Raw genomic sequence first — 26260 nt, forward strand, 5'->3', positions numbered from 1 at the left:
GACTGACTATGATTAGTTTAATAGGTTATGTAAATAATTTTAAATTTCCATGCATGTGGTTTGTTGCTTTTCTTTTGAAGTCCATTGGTTGGATTAACACAAGGAGAAAGAACAATTTACCACTAGGAAAGACCCAGAGAATCAGGGCGAGAGTGAAGGAGCAGGTTCCATACTCATAAAGGACGTACTGTAAACAGGGTAATTAAGGAGAATACTTAAATTTGACTTAAAGGCAATTCTGGATCTGATTATTCCCTAATTATAGAGTTCCTGAGGGGACCTTCCATAAAAATCTAGCCTAACCCACAGGGAAAGAGAATCATCCACACTTGTAATATTGTCCCTGATGTTCTAGACCCAGTAGAGAGCCTTCCATATGGTACTGATAATAACACCAGGATGGAACATGGACAGGGGTACATGCTTCCATCCCCCCTGGCACCAGCACAAAAACCAAACTATAACACACCTTAACCCCAAGCTACTTTGTGACCCAGGGACCCCTTTATGCCAATTTGCAGAGGACAATTCATCTGAATAGGGTTTTATATGGATCCTCTGGGTCAGATAGCTGCATAATAGTTCACTGAAGGCAGCATGTGAGGTCTACACTAAGAGGCAGTAGCCTACTGGTCACCGTAATCATTGTGAAATGTGTGTATGGATAATATTTAAGGTGTTATATATCTATACTGAAAATTATGTTCTTAAAGTCTTAGAATTAAGTCAGGTCACCAGGAGGTGACATACCTCAGAAATGTTACTTTCAGGCAAGAGGTAACTGATATCTATTTCCCTGTCTGGTCATTTATGTATTGTATGCCTCACAGTGCATGCCTATTTGCATACTGAGTCAGCTGCATGTTTAGATATTGTGCAATATAAAGAGAGGAAATCTACAGGAAGAAAAACAGCAGGGGGTATCCGATTTATGAATAAAGACAAAGGATTGGTCTGGTATATCTTGGAGTACAAAGAAACACCCAGAATCCTTCACCCAGGAGGCAAACTGACAGTGTCTCTTTCTCATGAAAGAAGGGTCACAGCCAGTGTGGCTGTGAAGCGCTGCAGTGATTTTCAGTAAGCAATATTTTATTAGACATGAGCATATCTTGCTAATTAATTATTAGAATATTACTTCTATATATTTTTATAATTGCAATTAACAGGGCTGTTTTAATATATTTTAGAATGTTATGTTAAATATTCTAGAGACAAGATATGCATTTTTAATGATGAAAATAAAATTTTTTTATTAACTTTTAAAGAATCATCAAAATATCAAATGTAGAGTAAGTGTTTTTTTGGGCTTGGTGGTTTTTTTGGGGGGTGTTATTTTAACAAGATAAGAAAATTTTCACTTAAAAAAATTCCCTTTGGACATTAATGTTTTTAGGTAGGATGGAGGAAATAAAGTGTCTGCCTGGAACTGGTAAGTTTTGTGAAGTAGTCAGACCAAACTGAGTGTTTATTTAAAATGTCTCTCATTAGCCCCAGAAACAGAAAAAGTTTGAAAGGTTCAGATCCCTCATTGGAATCAATGTATAAGATACTACTGTGAATGGTGGCTGCAGAGTTTAAAACTTCTTGTAAGTTTTGCAAGTGTGGTATTATTTAGTAATTCTGATGGTTTTTTCCTTTATAGCCCATTGAAGATGCAATTCTGGAATCACACATCAGAGCTCTGAAGACGTAGACTTCTATCTTTTCTTACCTGTGCCCTGTAAAATTACCCCTTTTTAATCTGAGCAACTAGAACAAATGCCAACAAGGCAAAAAAAAATCAATCTCAGGTTTATCTGGCACTATTGAAAATGAAACATGTTCACAAATAAATTATTCCCAAGGAATAATAATAAATAATAAATAAAATAATAAAATAATAATAATAATAAGTTCTTATTTAGCACTTTTCATATGTATGTTTCAAGATGTTTTATAAAGGAAGGTATGTATTATGTAAGTGCAAAAAGGGAGTCATTCTCCGCTCTGAAACCAGTTCAAACTCCATTAGTATGGTGTATGTGACAGCCATGTTGTGACAGACCTAGGGTGGACTCTCAAGACTGATAGCCTTACAGAATATAAATGGATCATTGCCTCTATCCTTCAGTTCTATCTTGGCTCTATTTTAATGTAAGGAATAGCACTAATTAAGTGTCCTAGAATATAATTTATTAACAAATCATCCCAGTCTAGGGTGAATATTGTCTTTCATTATGACTTATTACATTTGTGTGTTGAAAACAAAATACACACCATGCTACATGATTATCTAGTCTAAAACTTAAAAATTACCTCAAGGAATAACTGGCCTCCTCCAAAGCCCATTGAAGTCAATGAAAATACTCTCATTGGCTTCAGTAATCCCTGGGTCAGGTCTAATAGGAATAAATTACCCAAAATCACAATCCATTTTTAAAAAGAGAAGTGATACAGATAAAAATAACTCTGTAAATATGGCAACTTACTGGTGTAAATACTGTATGTGTTTCCTATGTTTCTTCCAAGACATCTCTCTTTATCTTACTGCAAGTAATACAGTACCAAATTGAACAAAAGCAAAACTAAGTTATTCTGCTTTACACATCAAACGCATACAAGTTTCTTTTTGGTTGGCTGTGTTAGAATGAGCCTGTGACACTGCACCCCATATTCTTCGCAGTGATATTATTATGATATGACTATGGCATAATTCTGATATATTTTATGCAAGATAGATCATGTGAGATATCATTTGAAAGGTTTACTGTAATATCATTATCCTATTTGTACCCATGTATCATTTTTGTATCTGAAGTTAGGAATATTGACTATATATCTGTATTACAAATGTGTTTACACCTGGGGAACACCAAGTAGGCAAAAGATTGCCAGTCTAGATGGCTGGCTGGGAAGGGCCCATTCAGGTTAAAGGGCCATTAGGAGAAAACAATAGGCCTTAGAAGCAGCTAATCTCTCTTCCTGAGGACACTGTAAACAGCCTCTCACTCATGGCTGCTATGACACTATCAGGTCACCTGGTACTGGACTCCATCTTGGAATACCAGTGTTTTTCCACCGACCAGGCGTGGGAACCCAGCTTTGAGACAAAGGGTTCCTGCCACATGCAAAAGCTACTTAAGCCAGGGGAGTGACATCATCGTGGTTCTTCACTGACTCCCTACCCAAAGAGGCTCCTGGAAACACCTGAGGAACAAAGCCTGAACTGGAGGGAAGTGCTGGACCCAGGCCAAAAGGGATTTTTAACCTGTGAAAGGAACACTTGGGGTTTTTTAAGCTGTAAGCAAGTGCAGCTGGCCCCTTAAGAATCTCTGCAGCCTGCTTGAATCATCATTAGGGTGAGCATTTGCTACTCATATCCAATCCCTTTAGTATACTAAGCTTAGTTTGCGTATTTTGTTTGTTTGCTGGGTAATCTGTTTTAATCTGTTTGCTATCCATTATAATCACTTTTGTAGTTAATAAACTCATTTTGGCTTTGTCTAAACACCAGTGTGTGGGAGTCATAACTTAGATATGCAACAGCTTTCTGCTTCTTCTCCACATTGAGGGAGGGGGCGAATGTCATGAGCTTATGCCATACAGATCTCTGTGAAATAAAAGACAATACAATTTGGGGTTTACACTTAAGGGGAGATGTGTGCCTTAGGAAATGGGAGGTGCCTTAGCTATGCCTCCCCATGCAGGGGCTGGTTAAAGAACCTGTGTGTATGTAACTGCAGCTGGGTGTGTCCCTACCTCTATGTGTGCTGGAGCCAAGGAGAGGGCTTGGCAGGCTGCTCACAGCAGTACAGTTATAGGGAGCCCAGGCTGATGGGGCCTCAGTGTAGGTGGCACCCCAGCTGGGAGAAATCCATCACAGAGTCCACAGACCTGGTAGCTAGTGAAACCTTTTCTGACTTGAATGAATAACTGAGTGAACATGATTAAGACTGTGATTTAGTCACAGAAGTCACAGAATATGTAACTTCCAAAGACCACCAGGATTTCAGCCAGCGCTGCCTGGGAGCTGCAGGATCCACTGCAGAGGCAGTAAACTGCAGGGTACCCCCACCACCGCAGGCGGCGGGAGCTGCCCGCAGCTCACAGCCACCATGAGTGGCAGGCAGGACCCTCTGCCACTCCCGGTTACTGTGGGTGGCTGGGGGACCCCCAGAGCTCTCCGCCTCCGCAGATGCCAGAGCGGGACCCCCAGAGCTCAGAGCCACCAGTGGACGGGGACCCTGGAGCTCCAAGCCCCCACGGGTGGTGGGGAACCCAGGAGCTTCCAGCCCCCCAGCACCTGCCCAGGCTCTCCATTTTGTCATGGATATTTTTAGTAATGGTCAGGGACAGGTCATGGCTTCCGTGAATTTTTCATAATTGCCCATGACTTGTCCATGAATTTTACTAAAAATATTTGTGACAAAATCTTAGCCTTAAACATGATATTAAGTCATTGGAGAAGAATGAATATGTCATATCCAAAAAGCATGTTTTCAGAATTACATTTTGGGGCATTACCAAACTTTATAAGACTGCAGTTCATAGAAACATAAGGTTAGAAGGGACCACAAGGGTCATCTAGTCTAACCCTCCATGCCAAGATACAGGATTTGTTGTGGCTAAACCATCCAAGAGAGATGGCTATCCAGCCTCTTCCAAATCATGAATGAAACACTCTGTATTTATAAATGTTTTGAAGACATACAGCTTTAGCATGCAGAGGAGACCTGCTGAAACTACTTTCCACATTGGACCAGATATTAGACAGTGATGTAGAGACCTGTGCATAGTTCTGTCGTTAATATCCCAGGGAGATATTGCTTTTACATGCAAGGTAGCACAGACGTCTCCCAGGTTTACCACCTCTCAGGTGAGTGCCTTAACCACTGGACTACGGACTCATTTCTCACTCTGTCTCAGGCTCAATGTAAATTTAATTACATATAAAAAGTGGAATAAATTCAACAGGAGAGACTAAGACAGACATCAGAATAACATATTGTCCAGTGGTTAGAGGTATCTCAAGATGGTAGATGGCCTTTCGGTGGCTTAGTCAGTTGGGACTGGATTCAAAAAAGGACTTAGGTGGCTAACTGATACTTTAGACACCTAAATCCGAGAATCAGGCCCCACTAGGAATCACCAGACCTTCCCCACCCCCTCTCCCTTGGCTTCCACCAAACCCTAGAGGTGCCTAAGCTCACTTGGCACCTAAAATTTTGCAATAAAGTTCCCAAGGCATCTATGTTTCTGCCTCTGATCATGTGCAGAGCAGCTCCACACCAGGTGACCAAACACATATATCCCAGAGCAATGCAAGAACCAGGGGAAGACGTGGTCCTCTGCCTAACTCGCCTGCAGAGCATGATCTGGTAAGCGGACTCAGCACTTGCCTACCAGATTGGGCCTCTATAGGCAATCTTACACATGAGGATGAGGAGGAAGAGGAGGAGGAGGAAAAGTGAATGTAGCCCCTGGTCTAGTTTAGTGCAGCCCTTAAATTATTCTAATTTATGCCAGGCTTGAAACAGAAACAGTCTTAGACTTAGGAAGCCACAACTGACTATCATGCAGCTCTCTCTCTCAGTTTCATTCAGAGAACCTGATTATCAGTGGCGGAAGAGATTTTTGTGGGCATAGTATTAGCTTTAATTTCTTGGTATTACATTTATTAAACATAATTAAAATATAATTAGGTGAACCAAATCTCAATGAAGTTCATGTAATTAAAACTGTTTGACCTGGAAAAGTCCCACATGAAATGTGTGATAGAATTTAAGTTTGTATTAGGAATGCTTTACATTATTGGGTTATTTATATTTAATTAAGGAAAGCTAAGAGCATCACTTTTCTCTCTCAGATATAGCAAAATGATTTGCAACTGGGACGGTATAATATAGCTATATACAAAGACACTTATGCTGATATTAACAATATCTTACTTACCACATTTCTGCATTCTTTAACTATTTAAAACAGTTTACAAAGTAGCTTCAGTACAAGTTTTCAATTTTAATAAATCTCTGACCCAAATAACTTAATATTTCCCCAGTATAATTAGTAAAGCATGCTACAACTTATCTATCAAATCTCTATCTCCCTTCAAATAAAGACAGACAAAACAAATATACTTTCAGCAAGGTGTTCCCAATACTAAGATGCTGAAAAAATAAAGCCAGTACAAAGGACATGACTGAAAAGCACACAGGAAAGCCAAGTAACTCTTTAGCAATTTAAAATATGCACAGTATGTAGCATAAGCACATCAATAAAATGTCAACTTAAACTGTGCATATATACGCAAGCAATAAACACTTCAGGCATGCTGAAGATTTACCTGAATTATATGAATATAAGCCTTTATCTGCAAAACAAATATTAAAATGAAGTGATGTCAAGAAAAAATACGTGAAATCTATACATGTAACAGGGATGCTTAGAACCTGTGAATTTGCAAACACTTTTCTGTTTAGAGTGGAGGAGTTATGACTGGCCATATTAATGCTTAAAGATTTCCGTAAAGGTATATATTTCAAACTAAATTAAATACAAAAGAGGAAAACCACAGTAATTAGCAGAAATTAAACCACAACAATGATACTTTGGTCACCAATAGAAAGTCAACTTTTATTCCCAGTAACTAAACAATGTTGACAAAGATACTCCAGTTGTTGCCTATTCTGAACTATAACTGTGAATAAATGTTTACTTTTTAATGGCAACCAGTCTGCTCAAATAATATTCAGTGATGTGAATTTTAATATAATAAAACAATAAATTACTATCCTTAAGTGATTGTGCAGTGCTTTCGAATTGAAGGGGTCTCCAGCAGAATATTATCAGCAGCATTCACTTGTGGCAATTCTGCATGCTATTATGGGCTGGCACCTAAAAGTCCTGTTCCTGATTTACCACACCAAAAAAGGAAGTCTCTGTCAATCTTCCCCTCCTTCCACTAACTCTCTGCCCCCAATTCTGCAAGCATTTACATATATGAATAACTCCATTCCTCCCAATAGCCCCACTGAGTTTGAGATTACTGACATGAACAAAGTTATTCATGTGGGTACCAGCTTGCAGGATTTAGTTTAGTATTTGTATTCCTCCTGTGCTTCCTCACCTAACAGCTAAACAGACAAAAATTTTGTTTTGTGGACTCTTTTAAATAAAGTTTGCCTCTTTTACAGGTCTCTAATTCTTATGCAATTGGACAAATTTTCCAAAACTTCAATTTTTTGGGACAAAATTCATTATTTGAACATTTGTGAAAAAGTGAAAAGTCACTTTTGCATTGCAAATTTGTAAAGCTACCACAGGAGGAGCTGATGCTACTGTCTTCACAACGCAGTGAGAACATGGTTGGAAGTCCTGAGTTCTATTTGGCCATTAAAAGGCTCTAATAATATTTTGCACAAGTAACAGCTTACTAATATTATTTAGACTTTGCAACAACTTTATAATGGTGTTAAATATAATTGCCCCCTTTTTAAAAATGAGGAAACTGAAATTCAGTGAGGATGTGATCTGTCCAAGGTCACACAGCATGTCAGTGTCAGAATCTATACTGGAACCCAAGTCTCCAGACAACTAGTTTTAGCAGTAATCTGCTAGATCAGTGTGCCGCTGAAGGCAAGTCACTTAATCTCTGTGAGCCTCAGTTTCTCACTGTGTAAAGTGTATATGATGCTACTAATCTACCTACAAATGGCAATTCTGTATATTATCAAATTTTGTTGTTGGTAAATATAATTAAAATTAGAAGAGCCCTTTTCTCTTTCCACTTGACAATATAGCTTCCAGGGACCCATAATCACTATATTCGCTGATTCCTCCAGCAGGGAATTAGGCACCTAAATACTTTTGTGAATCTGACCAAAGCTCCATGATGTAATTAGAGAGGAATGGACTTTCTAAGGCTTTAGTTCTGCAAAGAGCTGTACAGAGGCAGATCTCCTGGAAGGCACAGGCCTATGCCCATGTGGAGATCATTGCAATATTGCGGCCTATGACTATTGAGCAGCCACCTTTGCCTTTACATAGTTACAAGATAGAAACTCTACCATTAGAATAATGTTAAACTTTTAAACATTTTTCCAGAAATTATTGTAAAATTATATATGATAGTTTATTATGCATAATCATTATATCAAGACTCTATTACCCTCAGCCAAAACAGAATGCCCCCTTCTGGAACCAGATACTTTAAAACTTTTTTAAAGGCAACCTAATCTGCTATATATATGCTGTTTAGCAAAGTAAATTTTGCCTCCAAATGGTTTAATTTGCTATGAAAGCATTTTTTTCTCTCACCATTTCTGTTTTTGGCTCTCTTGAATCAGAGGGAGGAGAATAGTTTACTAACTTGATTATATAAAGTAGTCAGACTTAGAGAACTATAAAAATACCCAAATTCCCTTTCACTGCTTTTGGAAATTTTTGCTGGGCCTTCAAATGTTTTTGTGGTTCAATCACACTTTACTGTAGCCTCTTTTTAATTATCCAAAACAGCAGAAAATTCATAGCCAAAACAGTTTTCTTTTAATAAGGAAAAATATTGGTAATTTAAAGGCTTTCAGACACCCCTGTATCATGTTAAATACCTTTTTGTTAAAGGATTTAATAACTCATCCATGTATAATAAGAATATAATACTGGTATTGATATTCATATCCTATGAACAAAACACTCATACATGCAAATCAAGATAACATGCCCAAGACCTGTGTTCCACAAAAGAACGGGGAAAATTATGTAAAAAGCATGAAAGAAAAAAGTTATTCTTGCTCACCAGAGTTAAATATGTGTAATACATTCTCCACTTGTGGGTCTGTGCTACTGCACGTAAAATGCACGTAAAATGCTCCATATTATAATATTAAAAAATCATATGCCTCTCCATTAAGTGTCCCATGCCTATTGACTCGTGAGATAGAATGGTTATAATTACCTCAACTTAGGTTTGATGGTGGTGGCGTTGATTTAAGATTATATTATTGGCTTTCCATATTCACAGTACAGTGAAAGGAAACTATTGAGAAATACATGATATGGAAGGTCATGATCCAGCAGGGTAAAATCGCAACACTTTGCAATACTTATCTCAGTTATTATTGAACTTTTCAAATTTCAGCAATACTAATAAAAAGTCTCCTGTTTTTCACAAGTCGCAACATTACTGATTTGCAAACTTTAACATTACAATGCAATAGGAGGGATGGCTTGAATCTTCACTATAAAATTCCATTCATCCCCAGTTTGCTGAAGATAGAGGGAAAGTATTGCCTCTAAACTCCAAAGAACTGAATCCAGGATCTCAAATCCAGTTAGTGAAGTTTCTCAGAAATTAACTAACAGAGGAAACATCTTTGGGTTAATTACCTGTGAACTGAGACTTCTAGTTTGTTAAATTCCCCATGTTTCTGGTTGGACCTGAAGGTTTCTAGTAATTTCAAATTTGAAGCTTAGTCCCAGGAAAGATAGCCGGTCTCCTGGTAAATGGCCCAACACTTAGCCATGAAGTGGACTGCAGAATTTATACCCTCATCTAGACCTTTTTTTAGGGATACCAAATCTTTTCTTGTTGTCCAAATTAATCGGGTTAGATTTGGAAAAGGAATGTTTTGTTTTCATATACTATATGCAGATTTCTTTTGTCGCATATGCTGCATTCAATCTTTGTCTCTTTGTTCTGAAATACTGACGACACAATTTCTCCCTTATCAGAGTTCTTTTCAGTCTCTCACTTTGGAATTATGTAGGTTAGTAAATGAGGTTCTTATTGACATTAATTCTAAGAACAAACAATATAAGATTCTTCATGTAATAAAACCAGTTAGGAATTTTCTTATTTTCAGATATTTTGAGGACTCTAATTTGATTTTCTAGATACTGCTTTTTTATTTTTTTGGCAATTACATTCACTTTTATCTTTTCAGGATAATGTAGTTTGTCCATTATTTGTTGGTTCTCACAGTCAATTTCCAAATGCTGTTATTTCTGAAAACTGCTAAGTCTTTCTTTGAAGGTCACAGTTTGACATTGTTCTCCCTAGTGAAAGTGCTCATAATCTAAAACTTTTCTCTTTCAGGATCTCAGCCATATTATGTCTCCTTATGTCTGCAGGTTTCCACTCCTGTGAAAGTGCTAGAGAAGCTGTGTTCCAGAGGGACTAAAAAATTCTGTTTTGTACATATTTTTCTTTTTTGGCATCTCACCACTATCAGTGCTGTCCACCCACACTCTGTGGTTAACGGATCAATAATGCAGGGCAGAGTGTGGTTCTAAAGCTATAAGAACTGACTTTGAAAAATGAATCTGTTGCTTTTTAACACTAAGTAAAAATAAATAACAATAATTCAATTATTTTAAAAATATCTAAAACAAGTTTCAATAAACAAAGGGCATATGTCTCTATAAAAAAAGCAGAATTAGTACAGAATTAGTGCCTCAAAATATTCAATAATCTTACACCTTCACCCACCACTCAATATCAGCCCACATGACTCAGATATAAACACTGTCCATGCCGCATACCCACAACTGCAAATAATTGTAAAATGTGAAACAAATCTATCTTGCTTTTCAATGTGAAGAATGCTACATATGTACACTGGGAAATAGAGAGAGGAAAAACCTTCCAGATTTGAAGGCCCACAATACAGAAGACCTTGTCTCTCAACCTCTTGAGTTTAAGCTGTAGAACTACTCGTAGTCTCAGGCCCATTGATTTGAACTGCTGTAGTGCATAAATGTGATACCACACCACAATATTTACTTTGACTTACTTTACTTATTAACTTTTCCATGGAATTTGTGGTATTTTCTACATCTTCTATGAGAAATGTCACAAATACCACAATATAATGATCAACTACAGGGGGTAAATGCCAATTTTTTTCAATTACCTATAATTTTGTGTCTACAATCAGTTGTCAGAAGGAAAATAATGCAAATAACTCCCTAGTTACACTATAAAATTGTCAATAACTTTGATTATTTTGCCTGGATTTTTTTATGCACCGCTGATTTTGGGGGCATAACTGGAAGCTGGGTTGAGGCTGTGGTAAAAATCTAGCCCAAAAGTCCACTTATGATCAGTGAGATGGACTATTTACATTTTATGTTGCCATAGACCTTATATACTATATGTAAAAGCTTAAAACATAGTCATTGTATAAGAGCCAAACAGTGTCATTAGTGTAGTATGGCACCATGAATTCCCTTTGCTGATATATTTAGAAGATAATTTTTTATTTTTTTAATGTTGTATATTTGAGTGTTCTGCAGTAGCTGTAATCTATCAGTGTATATATGAGATACCCCCAGATAAAATGCTCTGCATTTCTCAATAGAAAGTCCAGGGATTGGATAGCGTGGGAGGATCAGTTAAGGATACAAAGTCCTTCATCTGCACCAATTCAAATCCAGCACAGGCTGGGGATGACTGAAACTTGTTACCACCTGTGTATGTTTAGTGACATAAGTGAAAATCAATGATAGACTAATTCTTACTGGACATGTCTGTATCACAAAATCTGTCTATTCAGAAATAATCGAGGGATAAATGGGTATGGAAACTGAACTACTCTCTGCTACAGCTGGCCACTGCAAACCAGCATATGGAGTGCTGTGGAAAGCTTGCTCTACATCACTGGCTGTGCATAAATACAGAAATGCTTTCTTCAGGGCTGACAATCTGGCAATTTTCGTTATCACAAAAATTCACTGAAGCTAAAAAGAGAATTGAAGGTGCCACAAGTAAAACACCATATCCCTGACTCTAGCAAGAAAAGAAAGTGGGTGAGTGTAGGTGATTCTTTTATACTACCTTCAGAGAACAAAAATTAAGTAAATTTCTCTCCTTTCTCTTCTAATCTGGACACTATAAAGCCCAAATATGTCTGCATATGAAAAGAAAAACAAATATCCTTGTAATTCAAAGCCTCTTTTTTGAGAGATATACAGTACCTCAAATACAGTAAAAATATCTATTTTTTTAAAATGAGGAATAAGATATTTCTAACAGCAACAACTTTTGTATACATGAACTAAGACAGGTCTTATTTTACAAAGTAACAATAATATACTTAGAGTCATTCCAAAATACAAAAGTGGGAGGGTTGAACTACTCCTGTCTCAACCTGGAAACAGCTTCTGTAACCCCAGTCGCTGAAAGCAAGATTCACTATGCAATACGTAGTTGAAGCAATTAGTTCCATATGAAAGCAAATAGCTGGACTGACTTTCTAAGGGATTTTGTCTGCACCAAAACAAACACTGGGGACTTTTAAAACTCTGCGCATGTAGAAGTACAGCAGGACAGAGCTTAGGAAATGCAAAAAAATATAAATGGGATGACTGTGGTGGAACTCTGAGACCAGCTTGGAAGGTATCTGCATATCTAACACAACATCATTGTCTCTTCATAAAATCATAGTCACTAAAGCCTGGAACTCAGTCGCCCTATAGGATGAATTCACTGACACCAGACATAACATCTTCTGTTGAAGAAACTTGATTTTACAAACATCTCTTTGCTCAAAATAAAGTTTCATAATCTGAGAACCACATTCATATTCCATTATACAGAAGACTTTTTAACACAGGATTCAGTAAGACCTTCATAAGTCAAAAGACATGATGAGGCCTTCAGTTTAGCTGAATCTTCTCTTGAAACCGCCAGCAAAAAGAACAGGAACCAAATATTTCTTCACCATTATGGTGCTAACAGTAGAATTTAAACACTCTCTTCTTGGAGAAGTCAGAGGGATATGCAAGTTTGTTCCCCAAGCACTCCCATGACTTTCCCACTTTCTTCTGCAAGAAACTGATACTTATAATTTTAAACTCGGAGATGTGACAAATAAATTTAATTTAGGCATACTCCAGTTCAAGAAATATATAATTTTCCAATTCCTGATGCAGGGATAACTCGTGAGATTTACCACTGTTCAATTGAATTGCTTAGTTATCACATAGTCCTTTTCCTATAAGAATTCCTAGTGAATACTAAATTTCAGTTTGGACATCTTCCCAGTCCCAAATCTGGAGAATTTCAGTTCCAAAAGTCATTGTTCTGTATTTATGTGCTTGCAAAACTGTGTCAATTTGAATTGGGAATAATTTATGGGACACCAGGTTTCAAAATCTTGAAGTACATACAGTCTAGGAAAGTGAGGAGAAGTTTGGACTACGAGAAGGATCATGATTCTGAAATCCTTCTGAGTGGACTTCTCATCTCAATTTGGACACACATATTATTACTGCAATTTAGATAGCCTTGTGTCATAAAGAGAAATGTATAAAGGTTCCAACAATTATAATGAGCACTTTAAACTTCTTCTTTGGCTCTAATTCTTTGGAACTTGTGGCACATTTTGAGGATGTCAAACTACTGCTTGGGGGCCAATTGGGTCAAAGCTACATTGAAATGGAGAAGGATTTCTGCACTAAGTCCTGACCTCCAACCAGAGCAAATATTTGACACCATGCAACCTTTGATAAGGGTTTCCATACTTGCTTTCATACAGGCTTAGAAGATTGTTCAGGTGCAGCCAGGAAAACAGAATATACTCCTTATATCTGAAGGTATGAGGCAAGATATTTGATCAGATCTTGAATCTAGCATCAATATGAGCTTCCCCCTGTGATATTATCTGATTAAAATATGACCATATAGATCATTGTTGCTACCACTATTATATAATTGCAACAAATCTTGTACAAAGTAAGGTGTCTATGGAAAGGCTATGATTTGCTGAATGCGATTATTCTATTTGTATGCATGTATCATTTTGTATTTGAAGTTATAAATATTGGCTCTATGCCTGGATTTCAAATGTTTGCTCCTCGGGTAATGCCCATAAGCTATTTAGCCTACACATCTTGAAGGAACTATTCAAATTAAGTGGCTCATTAAGAAACACTTAACTCACAATGGACCATGGAAGACACCTATCTACACTTAATGGACTTTCCTGCTATGACTAAGTGAAATCATGCATGGACATGTGAGTTGCCCAGGTGACTATTTTACCTGTAATTTTCCATTAGCTGTGTTGAGGGCTTTGTTTGAAAGAATGGATTTCCCTCCACATGGCAGAAGTTATAAAAGGCTGGAAACATCTCCATTTTGCCTCTTTCCTGCTCAAAACTCTGGACTATGGATTTATACTAATGGGAGCATTCTAACCAAGGGACTGAGGTTCTTCCAATGATTTGTAAGCAACCAGAGACTTGATTTAAGCCAGCAGTTTATGCCATCGCTGCTACAAGCCTGAACCAAGAACTTTGCAATTATTGTACATATTTGATTCCTTTAACCAATTTTAACTCTCATCTTTCTTTCTTTCTTTTTATAAATAAACCTTAGATTTTACATACTAAAGGATTGGCAACAGCATGATTATTGGGTAAGATCTGAGTTATATATTGACCTGGGTTTGTGGCTGATCCTTTGGGATAAGAGGAACCTTTCATTTGATGAAGTTGGTTGTAAAGAACCACTCATCTTAAAGTCTAGTGTTTTTGGTGATGATACAAGGACTGGAATGCCTAAGGAAACTGCTGTTCTGACTTCTTGTCAACCAGTGTGGTAAAACAGAAGTTTACTTTTGTTGCTGGTTTGGTATATCTTAAGGGAGAATAACTGCCAGTTTGGGGTGTATCTGTCCTATTTTTCAACAGTTTGTCCTGAATTTGGTATTCTCAGTTGTGACCCATGGAGGCACGGTTACACCCCCAAAACAAAGGAATTAGCTGTTATGGTTATCCACAATGGCCAACATTTGAATGTATGTATGTCATATGCTAAAAACAAATGGGCTTGCTACTCAGGGTTTAAACATTTTCTGAAAGCTAGAAAAAAAATAAAATAAACTAAATGCCAAATAGAAAACTACTCTCACACACCAAAAAAGTTGAGTTTAAATTTTAAAAAAAATTTACAGAAAAATTAACTGCAGGAAATGAAGAAGGAACAAAATACTTTAAAACCATAAGAATTTGTCAAAAACAACAACATAGCTACTGAGAAGCATACTGGATTGAAAAGGAGATCCTCACCTGTCAGTCAGAAAAAGAAAATATGACTAAGTATAATGATAATTTCATGAGTAGAAAGTTATGCACCACAATTTGGTGCAGTAGTTTATCAATTTCAGAATATTATGATATGGAGCATTCCAATACCTCTCATAATCAGCTGCACGACCTCAAAGTAGACAACTATTACAAATACTTATGTTTATGAACGTAATTACTGGAGAATCCATGTGGAGTTTATAATATACGAACGTTGTCAAAAACAAAATTTAAAAAATAATTATCTTTTCAAGGTGCGCATAAATGTGCATGGAGAGAGAGAGAGAGAGAGAGAGAGCGTGAACAAAAAAAATCTTATAAATTGATTTACAATTTTTTTACAAAAATATCTGTAGGACTCACAAAGGATACTTCACAATGCCTACAGAAATTTTGTAAGGATAATCACAAAACACTGACTCAATAAAGTAATTTAAATGGCAAAAAGAAAGAAGGCGATTAAACAAGATTTGGTCATACACTACCACTTATTTTCTGTCTTAAGTATCAAATTACATTTTCCTTTACCAACTCAGCGTAAGTTCTTTTGTTAACACTTCTGCTATTTACTGCAACCTACCATTGACCTCTAATACTGTACTATACAAAGAGAGTTATGAAGCACCCCTTTACTTGCAAAATCAAACAAAAACGTTTGCAAATGGTCTGACAATTCAGAGTTGTCAGAATTTAACAAAATGTTGAACATGCTCTTTTTACTGTAGTGATAGTATCAAAAGGCAGTAACAAACAATTGTATTAAATTCAATACATGCAAAGTTACATACAAGTCATTGTGCTTCATTTTTTTAAAATGTTTAGGCTGAAGACAAAGTTACTGTGCTTTCAGTTTGGGTGTACAATCAGATTACAAGGTCCTCAGCTGGTGCAAGTTGGCATAACTTCATTAACTAAATTAATTTCCTTCAGCTGAGGATCTGGCCCATATATTTTAAGAAAGAATGCATTATCATGCACTATTCGGCATTAGCATTTTGAGTACTTCAGAAGCTCATTGGCAATCAAAAAAGGCACTGATTAATGGCAAAGAAAAACACACACACAATGTCAACTCCTGCTTTTACAAATCTTTAGCTTAGAATGTAACATACTGTACACACTAATTTAGATGAGATATACACAGCATTAGTAATATTAATAACCTACTTTGTAACCTCCGTGTAGGGCTTTCACCATGTAGCTGTCTGCGAGGCAAATATGGCGAGGGATGGGGAAGTGGCAATGAGGAAACATCATGTGTCTGAAGTTTGTACCAGTGAGGTTCATCATCTAATAGTGCTGTCTCTAGCTCAATAAGAATCTACAAATGAAACAAGCACAGGTGTTACAGTGGAACACTATTTTAAAATAGGTATTTCTACATATTTTATTCTATTCATTCTTCTAATGTTAACATTCACATTTGAAATTAAAGAGTTCTTGCATTCACTCAAAAATGAGCCATCAAGACACTTACGAATATAGTACTTGTAACAAATCTTGACACCGAATAAGACAAACACTTCTAACTTTAATAGCAACCATAGCACCTTAATGATAATCTGAACAGCATCTAAACATCTTGGGACAAATTAATAAACAATCATATTTCAACATCTTCAGTAAAGTTACACCAGGGACAAATTTGGACCATTATCAACAATCCTCAAAGAATATGACTTTTTGAAACTATGTTCATGTTGTTATTAAGACAGAACAACTAAAGAAGGTATCTGATACCAACATTACATCGTAAATTTCAGTAACTTTTAGGAAGAGTTACTATTAAGCAGTCAAATATGTGCAAAAGTGTCAGCTTTTTTTTTATATCAGATAAAAATATGTTATTCACAAAAGCCAAAGAAATCATCAGTCATCCATGTACTATTGACAAAGTCCCCAAACTACTGACTGATTATGAAGAGTCAAAACAGTTCCAAATACCTCTCCTAAAAATTCACTTTCTTCCTCACGAACTCGTGCTTGGTCCCAAAGGGTAATCTCCAACATTCGTTCTCGAAATTCTCTCCGATGAACTGGAGAATAAATGAATGTTTGGTTCCATTTCGGTTCCAATGTTTTCTTTACTGTTTTTGTTCTTCTTTTGTTTTTATCACTGCAAAGAGCAATTTAAACATTAAAGACTTCCAAAACCTACTACATTGTACTAAGCATTTTGTTAAATGCATGATCTCTTAGAACAGTGGTAATTTGTATATAGTTTGAAAGATTAACAATAAACCAGAAGGACACCAGAATAGGAGTTTCTGATGAAATAAAGATTAGAACCTGGGATTGGTCATAATTTACAGTTTTGTATTCATGAAGCGTGTTTACAAAGTTCATTAGTTTAAAACTAGCTGGGTTCTTTGCATCATTCAACTGCAGTACTAATTTATATATTTTTAACAATATAATGAAGACACTGGAACATTTGCAAATACTCTAAGTATAGCATACTAATCCATACTATATGGATAACAACTGCATTATTTGTAAACTCCTGGTAGCTAGATGTCAGAACATGTTCACTATGTAGTTGCATTTTATTCATATTGTTAAAATAAAGAACTTAATTGCATATTTCAACATTCAAGATTTGTTCACCATAGAGAACTAAGTTACATTGGACATGTTTTCCAGTGAAATTTGTTTAGTCAGGACTTCACATGCTCACTTAATTAAATGCTTGAGTTATCTAACTGCACTTTTCCTCTTGCAGGTTACTTTTTCATGCACAAGAGATTTATTTTAGCCTACTAGGTTTATTCTTCAGAGGAAAGAAAAAGCAGTTTGGCTCTCAGAAGAAAACTAATTCAATAAGACAAACTGCTGTTTCTTTTATATATGAGAGGAAATACCAGGAATAATTAAAGGAAAAATTCTACCCGCCTCACATAAAAGAAAATAAAAAAAATAACACAAAGTATTTCTTGTAAAACATTACCAAATCATAATAAAATTCCAAAATATATCATTATTGGTATTGTATACATTATTTTATTTTAATAATATATTTCTATTTATTTTATATTATATTTGGGGATTTTTTCTTCTTTTCATCACCTGACCATCCTTTTTCAACCTAGGGTACAGGGGTCTTTCTGCCCATATCCCATTGCATTATAAGAGCTCTAATTATCTAACAATATGGATACAGAAATTATTGGTGGGCATATTGATCTTCAAAAAAGTGGACAAGATAAATATAATAAAACAATTAATCTGATCCCCAGCTAGTGCAGATTGTTGCCTACTCCATTGTCTTCAATGCCACTATGCCAATTTGCACGAGCTGAGGATCTAGACCACTGTATTGTATTAGGCCAATGGTTTAAAACCTTTTAAGGCAAAGAGGCCCAACAGGGACTTTTGAAATACAGCAATGCATATGATGATAGCATAAAAGATATCACAATCCAAGTTGACATAAAATGGATAAACCATTCTTCTTTGGCTAACTTCACCATTTTATCCTATTTCAGGTTACTTTACCATACTGTATAGCGTGAAGGTGAAAAGGACAATCTTGCAAGGAGTTGAGCACCCTCAATTCCTGTTGAAATCAATGGAAACTGGAGGTACTTAGCACCTTTCACGATTAGACAATTATTTCTAATTAAATATTTAAGGTTAACTGGCTCTGCCCCAGACAGGGCTGAGGAGAGATGCATAGGAAGGCAGAATCTCCAGGCTGGGAAACATTTATGCATAGTATAACAAACAAATGCAGTAAAAATACTTATTTTAAAGATGCACATTATTCTATAGCTCCATCAATCAGTTTTTCATATACTGATTCCTCAATTTACAACAAACCTCTGCTACATTTCGCAACATACCACAAAATAAAGCCAAACATTCCCCTCTGCCAACATGAGCAGAGGAAACACAGATGAGCAGATCCAGTCAGAGGGACTCCTTTAGCTGTTCCCCTTCCCTCTGACCAAATAGAAACAACTACATTCACAGAATCAAGCACTGAGATAAAAGGGGCCAGGGGAGGTAAAGTCCCCATCACACCATCATCTTCCCCTAAATGCCATGGGGATTACTGGTGTAAATTAATATCAATACTGTGTAGTGAGAAAGGCCTACAGTTAGAGCTGAGGGTTCTCAGCATGTCACAGGTTCGGGTCTTGTTCAGCATTAACTTTTCAGTACCACAATTTGACATCTATGGTTTTTGGATGCCAAACCCTCTTCTGTTTTACTGTGGGGAAGGGAATAGGGGGACAATGAATGCCTTGAAGAAATTATCAGAAACTCAATGAATCTATATCTGTGGAATTTCCTGTCCCCTACACAAGAATTACCTAGCAGATAATATGGCCTTAAAATATTAACAACAGTATTTGCAAACAACATCTCATCATGCAATGCAGACAGGTTTATCTTTAGTTTGCCATCCAATAGTTGATAAAATAATCCAATTGAAGTTAATTTGTTTAATAGAAAATAGTATTAAAATAAATGTAAAACCTGTTCTTCATCGTTGCATAACATGTTCAATCGCTAAATTCCATTCTTTAAGACTATTCTATAAGATCTCATGTATGACCAGTACTAGCTAGCAATCTCTTCTCAACTCTGCATGCCATCTGAATATCTATTTGAATGTCTACTAAAATATTTCTTACTTTTCCGTTGACCCTACCTTCTGTCTGGAAGAAAGTAAATTTTAACATAAGGATTCCTTGGCCTCCCATCTTCCCTTGAAGGAAGATCCTTTGCTCCCAATATTGTGACTATCAACTGATGACCAACCTTGTCATACCACAGCTTTATCTGTAACGAGAAAATATGCATTAGTCAGCTCATTTCTTTAACTATCTAGCACACTATTCCTCCTCCCAAGATGCATTTTACTCTTCAGCCCCTCAACTGTGATGGTTTTTATTATTACAACCCAGACAATTTGTATCCCATTTTGTAAATTGTAGTGAGGCAAAAAAATGAAAGGATACACTGTAATAAAGTCAATGTGTATCAAAAGTTATTTCATAAAAAAAACCCACACATATATGCATATTATTTCTTTCTCGTTGATTTCCAAATAGTGAACTGTTTAAAATTATGTTCCTTTTGTAGTTTTGGGTTCTGCTGTATGGTATTTAGCTACATGGGGTCTTTAAATATTTTGCCATTTCTAAGGGCTCTATTCACAATGAATGAATGTTTCATATCCTGTTGGGGAAAAAAGACTATGGAATGAAGCCCTAGGCATTATGGATCTGTTCAAATGATATTCAGAATAGTTTTGGAGGCATGTTTATGTTCAATTCTCAGGAGCTTTCCACAAACAGATGAAAGGGTGGGTGAATGTTTCATTATGATGACTCCCTCCTCAATCCAACTCAGCATAATAACCAAACCAACAGGCCAAAAAAAATCTTATTTAGGTGTACAAGTTGTTTTTATTATTAATTAATCTCAGAACTAGATTAGCCATGGAGTATCCTTTTAACTACAGGTATTAGAAGCTCATAACAAACTGCTATTTAGACATTCCAGCCTAAACATTATGCTTCCAAATATATATTGCTCGCATACAGAGCATATCTACATTAGACCATTGAACTCCTTCAGGGGTAAATGGTGTACCCATAGCAGGATTAAGTATTAAAAATTATCAGGGTATCACATGATAGTGTGATAACATCACTGACACATCATTACAGACAGGCTGACAGAACAGACTATCTGTACAAGAAAGTCTGCTCCAGAGAGAGGAAGAACTAGAGATTTTAGAGGAAGCAGCAGCTACTAGTGGCACCTACTAGAGCCAGGGAGGGGAGTGCTCAGTCCTGTCACTCCACGCCTACCAGAGCAGCCCATCTCCATGCACAGACATATCCCAGCAGAGGTAAATCTTGTGATGGGTGTTGCCAACACTACAACTCCTGATGGGCAGGAGGTTGGGGGTTGACACCACCTCTCCTGATTCTAATTCACACTCTTTGGTTAGGCCAGGGGAAGGGGCACATCAGCTGGCACCACAGCTTCTAGTCTTCAGGCAACCAGAGACAGGCCTTGGCAGCTGGCACACTTCTCAGGTCATATGACTAAAACACAAAAAGCTGGCTCAGGCTTCTGTAGTTCCCAGTACTTCAGTGACTTTGGTAGAACATGACTACAAACACTCGGCTTCATTTTCTGGTGGGCCAGGGCCTCTCTCCTCCCCAGTCCATCACTATGGTGCCTAACATCAGCCAGTGATATTCAAATGGATGCTCAAAGGAAGGAGGCGGCCTCTCTTCCCCGTTATCACTTCCTCTAAAATTTCTCTTCAGGAGAAGAGTGGGCCTCTAGCTCACTAAGAAGCTTTGTGGAGACACCTCTGTACTCCCAGTTAGGTGGCTCTATAACTACTCCAAACAGAAGATGGAGGGAGTGGTGCTACCCTCGACATCTTGAACTCACACAGAGAGCTCTAGAGGGCTGTTCCCCCAACCACTCAATTCAGAGGGCTTTGGCAACCTTCCCCCAAACTGAGGATTGATGTTCATTGAAGTTGCACAGTTGGGTGTGGAGGGCTGCATTGACCACCCATATGTCTTGGGCACCCACACCCACTCACAGAGAGGTCACTAGGGAGGTTCTGCCTCACCACATCACTCCCAAGCAGAGAGCTCTGTGGGTGGGGGCACTGTCAGTATCACCCCTGCCTAATCAAAGAGTACTGTATGGGTTGCCCCTGCTGCTACCACCAACACACCTGAGCAGGATTTTCCCTGCGCTGGGCTGTTGCAGGCCAGAACAGACACCAGAACTGAGAGCAAGGAGCTGGTTTCACATGTGTTCTCAAAGCCCCCTCTGCTGGGCCCAGACAGCATGGAGGAGGAAGGTGCCTGATTTGAATGCTGAGGGAGAAGAGAAAGACTGAGAGGGGCAGGTTACAGGAATAGATTGGGACAAGGAGCCTGGATGCGGGAGGCTGGAATGGGGGAGAGGGGAAGTGGAACTAGGAGTTGAGGTTGAGGTGGGGAGATTGGGACTGGCTGGGCAAGGAGACTGGCAGTATGAGCCCAGGAGAGAAACACAACGAGACTGGTTCCAGTAGGTGGTGAGGGAAAGAAGACTGTGATTATATGAGGAGCAGAGAGGGAGGCAGGGTCTGGAAGAGAAGGAGACTGGTAACTAGTGGGGAAGTTGGGAGAGGTGTGGGAAAGGGGAGACAGAGTGTATGAGGAGCCATGGGAGTAATAAAGGTAGCTATTGTATGCATGATCCCTGCCTCTGCTGTTGCAGAAGTTGGACGGTGTATGGTGAATGAGGCAGGGAATTACAGGAAGAAAAAGGAGGGTCTCATTTTTAAGGCACTAGAATACTCTTCTCAGGAACTGGATTCTATCCCTGCCTTGTCAACGAGTTCCTATGCAACGTTGGGCAAGTCACTTAAACCAAACTTCTTATAGGTGGTCACTAATTCTGTGTTCTACGGGTGCCCAACTTGAGACCCAGCGGTCTTATTTGTAGAAGGGCTGAGCACTCGCAGCTGGAATTGAAGTCAATGTGAGCTGTGCTTTGAACATATTAATTGTTATATAATGCTAAGTAGTATGAAAAATCAGACATGCTAGGCATCTCAAAGTGGACACCCAAAACTAGTGGATTATTTTGACCTTAATCTCTTCGTGCCTCAGTTCCTCATCTGTGAAATGGGGATAATGCCACCCTCTGACCCCCATCTCACAGGGCTGGTGTGAAAATAAATTCATTAATGTTTGTGAAGCATTCAGATATTATTGTGATGAGCACCATAGAAATTCCCATGATAATTCTGTCTTCAGAGCAGGATTTGAATAGTGTGCAGTAATTAAGGGCTAGAGCCACACATTGAACAATGGAGTGAAAATAACTATTGAAAAACTGCTCATTAATATCCATTTTATGCACTGAATGAGGCCGGGGTCCCATTGAAAATATAGTATGTGACAATGTTATAAAAGACTGTAGCATAATGCATATGCATAACGGGACTGGATTAAGATTGCATAGACAACCTTAATTCTCGCATTTCATAATTTTTGAGTGCTTGACTTTGCAACCTTGATAATGTTATTTTAATATTAGGGAGGAGCACATGTTGTGTGTATAATATACGATATACTTTACTTAGACAGTTGTATCTTACAGATGTAAAAACAGACTGTATTTACACCTGTTAACATTATGGTATCTTTGATTTCTTTATTGATTTGTTCCAATCATCTGTACATATGTCTCGAGGTGGGGAGATGCACTCTCACATAACTGCATGCAGAGGTCAACGTTGAAGGTGACCACAAGCTTTACTGACATCCTCTGCCATACAAACTTTGGCTCTGAGGTGACTATGGTTAGCACCACCGACCTTAGGTGGTACTGAGCTTTGCTTTTTTCTCCTTTTATATATAATGTGCATACTTTATTTTTATGCATTATAATTATTTTTATAATTATAATGTTTTATAGCTGAAATAATATGTTCTTTTCTATTTTGTGTCATTTTTGAGCAAATGATACCTCAGGGGGATGGTTTTGTTTAAAATTTTATTTAGATTAAGCTTCTACAAATGCAGATGTTACTCCTCAGGTGGGGAAGTTTGTGGTGTAGCTGACATGAACTTTTGACTACTTTCCCAAAATAAAGAGTGGCTCCTGAGCATAGCCAAAACCAGACTAATGCTGCCTTGGCTGCTCTCTGGCCTGCTGGGAACAAGTATGGGAGGAGTGCTAACAGGCAATAGTGGGTGCAGATGTTACTGAGGGTGGGAAAGAGTATTGTAGGGCTCAGCTGGGAGGACCAACTTCACCTATATTTCCTGTCTACATGCACAATGGAACGTCATGAACTGATCTGCTATGGAAATGTATTTATTTGGAAATGTTACTGTTCCTAGTAACACTTGTGAACAAGAAATACCAAATCTCTATGGAGATTTCTGGCAAACTACACACTGAATGACTGTTAAGATAATGCCCCATCACTCACAAATTAGGGCTGGTCTACACTACAGGGGGGCAGGAGCGGAATCGATCTAAGTTACGCAACTTAGCTGAAGTCGACATACTTACATCTACTTACTGTGGTGTCTTCACTGCAATGTGTCGATGGGAGACACTCTCCCATCGATTCCCCTTGCTCTTCTCATTGAGGTGGAGTACCGGAGTTGACGCTAGAGCGATCGGTGGTTGATTTATCACATCTATACTAGACACGATAAATTGACCCCTGCTGGATGGATCGCTGCCTATCAATCCGGCTGGTAGTGTAGACAAGCCCTTAGATTGATCCTAGTTTAAAGGCACAACTTCCAGGAAATCATAGCTATTCAAGGTGCCTACCTACACATACATGTTTTCTCTAGCAGGCTCATCCTGTTTGCCAGGACTGATACATTGGCAGTGCATACATTGTTATACTTGATTAAACTTGTTGATATTTGTGTGACAAATTGAAACTGCAAGGTAAGGAAGAACAGTAGTTCACAGCCAATTCTGGCTGTCAAGCTAATTAAAGATGGTGAATGGGAAATATGTTTAAGACTATATAATTTCCCAGGAGAAAGTTGCCTAATAGTACTCGGTATGCATTAAAAAACTTCACTGGGAGTTAAACTGAAACACAAAGATGTGAATACATCAGTGTTCAAGATACAGGCTTGTACTTTTCCAAAAATGGTATAACCAGCACAGATCAAGAAGGAGGATGCAAGCACGAGAGAAACAGGAACCTTTCTGTGCAGTGAAAAAAATAATAATGAACAAAAATTCTGATTGTTGGAAGCATAAATAAAGGTTACTTACCTGAAACTGGCGGTTCTTCAAAATGTGTATACCACACCTGTGTATGCATGCACACACCACACCAGAAATTTTAAGTAAGCAGTGCCTGTTGGACTATACATGTGCAGTTCTCTTCATGCTCCAAACTGAGAGTATAAAGGGCAGTGTGGACCGATGCCTCTCCAGTTCATTTGCTTATCACAAATCTGGCTATGATCCACAGCAGAAGGGACAGAGGTTGGGTATTAGAATAGGGACCACACTAGCAATAAGGGATCACAAAGCAATAAGAAGTCTAGGTGTCTTTCTAATTGCTTTTGTTCTCTGTAGATAAAAGGTCAGTGCACATCAGATGTCTAGGGAGTGAAGCCTTCTTTCCTCAGCAGCAGCATGTGGTTTTGGAAAAAATACCAGTACGAGGATGATTTGATTCACAGGAAACTACAAAACTACTTTAGGGGTGACTTTTGGGTGGAGGCAAAGAGACACCTTCTCTTTATAAAAGGTGGCATATGGCAGATTTGCCATGAGCATTGCAAGCTCACTCATCCTTCTGGATGACTAGGAAGGCAACTTTCACCAAGAGATGGGACATAGAGCAAGTGGCTAATGGTTTGAATGGAGGTTTGGTGGGAACTGAAAGAGCAATGTTGAGGGCCTACTGAGATGTTGGCTTCACCACCGATGAAAAAGATCTAAGAAGTTCATTCAGCAATCTAGTGATTGCAGGATGAGTGCAGACAATGTGGTCCTTGACAGGAGGAAAAGCTTTGATTGTTGCCAGATGGATCCATATGGAACTGACAGAGAAACTCGATGTCTTAAGGGTAAATAGGTAATCTAGGATATCAGGGATCCCAGTAGACTCTGAAGACTGTCATGAGCAAAAGGAGAAATGTTTCCATTTGGCTGAATAATATTTCCTGGTAGAATCCTTCCTGCTCTGGTTGAGAACGGATTGAACTGCTATTTAACTTGAGCACTCCATCCAAATACCAGGCCTTGAGTTGGAGTGGCCCAGAATTATAACGTTTGATCATACCATTGTGCTGCATCAGCAGATCCAGAAATGGGCAGATTTTGGTATACAGACAGGATAAAATCCTCAGGAGGCCTGAGAACCAGAACTGCATCTGCTATTTGGGCACAATGAGCATGACCCAAGCCCTGTCATGAGGGATATTTTGCAGAACTATAGTATCAGTGGGATGGGAGGGAAGCTGTACCTGAGGTGGTCAGTCCAGGGTAACAGAAGGGCATTGTTCTTCAAGCCTTGGCCCAGAGCTGTTCTGGAGCAGTATGGGTGAGTTTACTGTTCCCTTGTGAGGCAAAGCAATCCCAGGACAGAGTTTCCATTGATTGAAGATCTCATTGAGAACAGAATCATGAATCTTCTATTCCTGGTCTGTTGAAAAACGTT

General features: G+C 38.0%; 1 protein-coding gene across 3 annotated transcripts in view; it reads right to left on the minus strand.

Moving 5' to 3' along the window:
* The window catches only part of RIMS2 (regulating synaptic membrane exocytosis 2), a gene marked incomplete at its 5' end in the record, with an annotated part of 744128 nt that overhangs the window by 260341 nt on the left and 457527 nt on the right, over window positions 1-26260 (minus strand). For 2 of the 3 annotated variants that reach the window (XM_084618865.1, XM_084618864.1), the window contains 3 exons: window positions 16237-16390; window positions 17014-17185; window positions 19727-19857. In XM_084618865.1, coding sequence (XP_084474991.1) covers window positions 16237-16390; window positions 17014-17185; window positions 19727-19857 — 457 coding nt within the window. Of the gene's footprint in view, window positions 1-6325; window positions 6353-16236; window positions 16391-17013; window positions 17186-19726; window positions 19858-26260 lie in introns of all 3 variants that reach the window. The other variant, XM_084618867.1, reaches the window with a different exon arrangement.

The sequence above is a fragment of the Lepidochelys olivacea genome, assembly GCF_965140295.1.
Source record: "Lepidochelys olivacea isolate rLepOli2 genome assembly, chromosome: 2".
NCBI classification, from domain to species: Eukaryota; Metazoa; Chordata; order Testudines; family Cheloniidae; genus Lepidochelys; species Lepidochelys olivacea.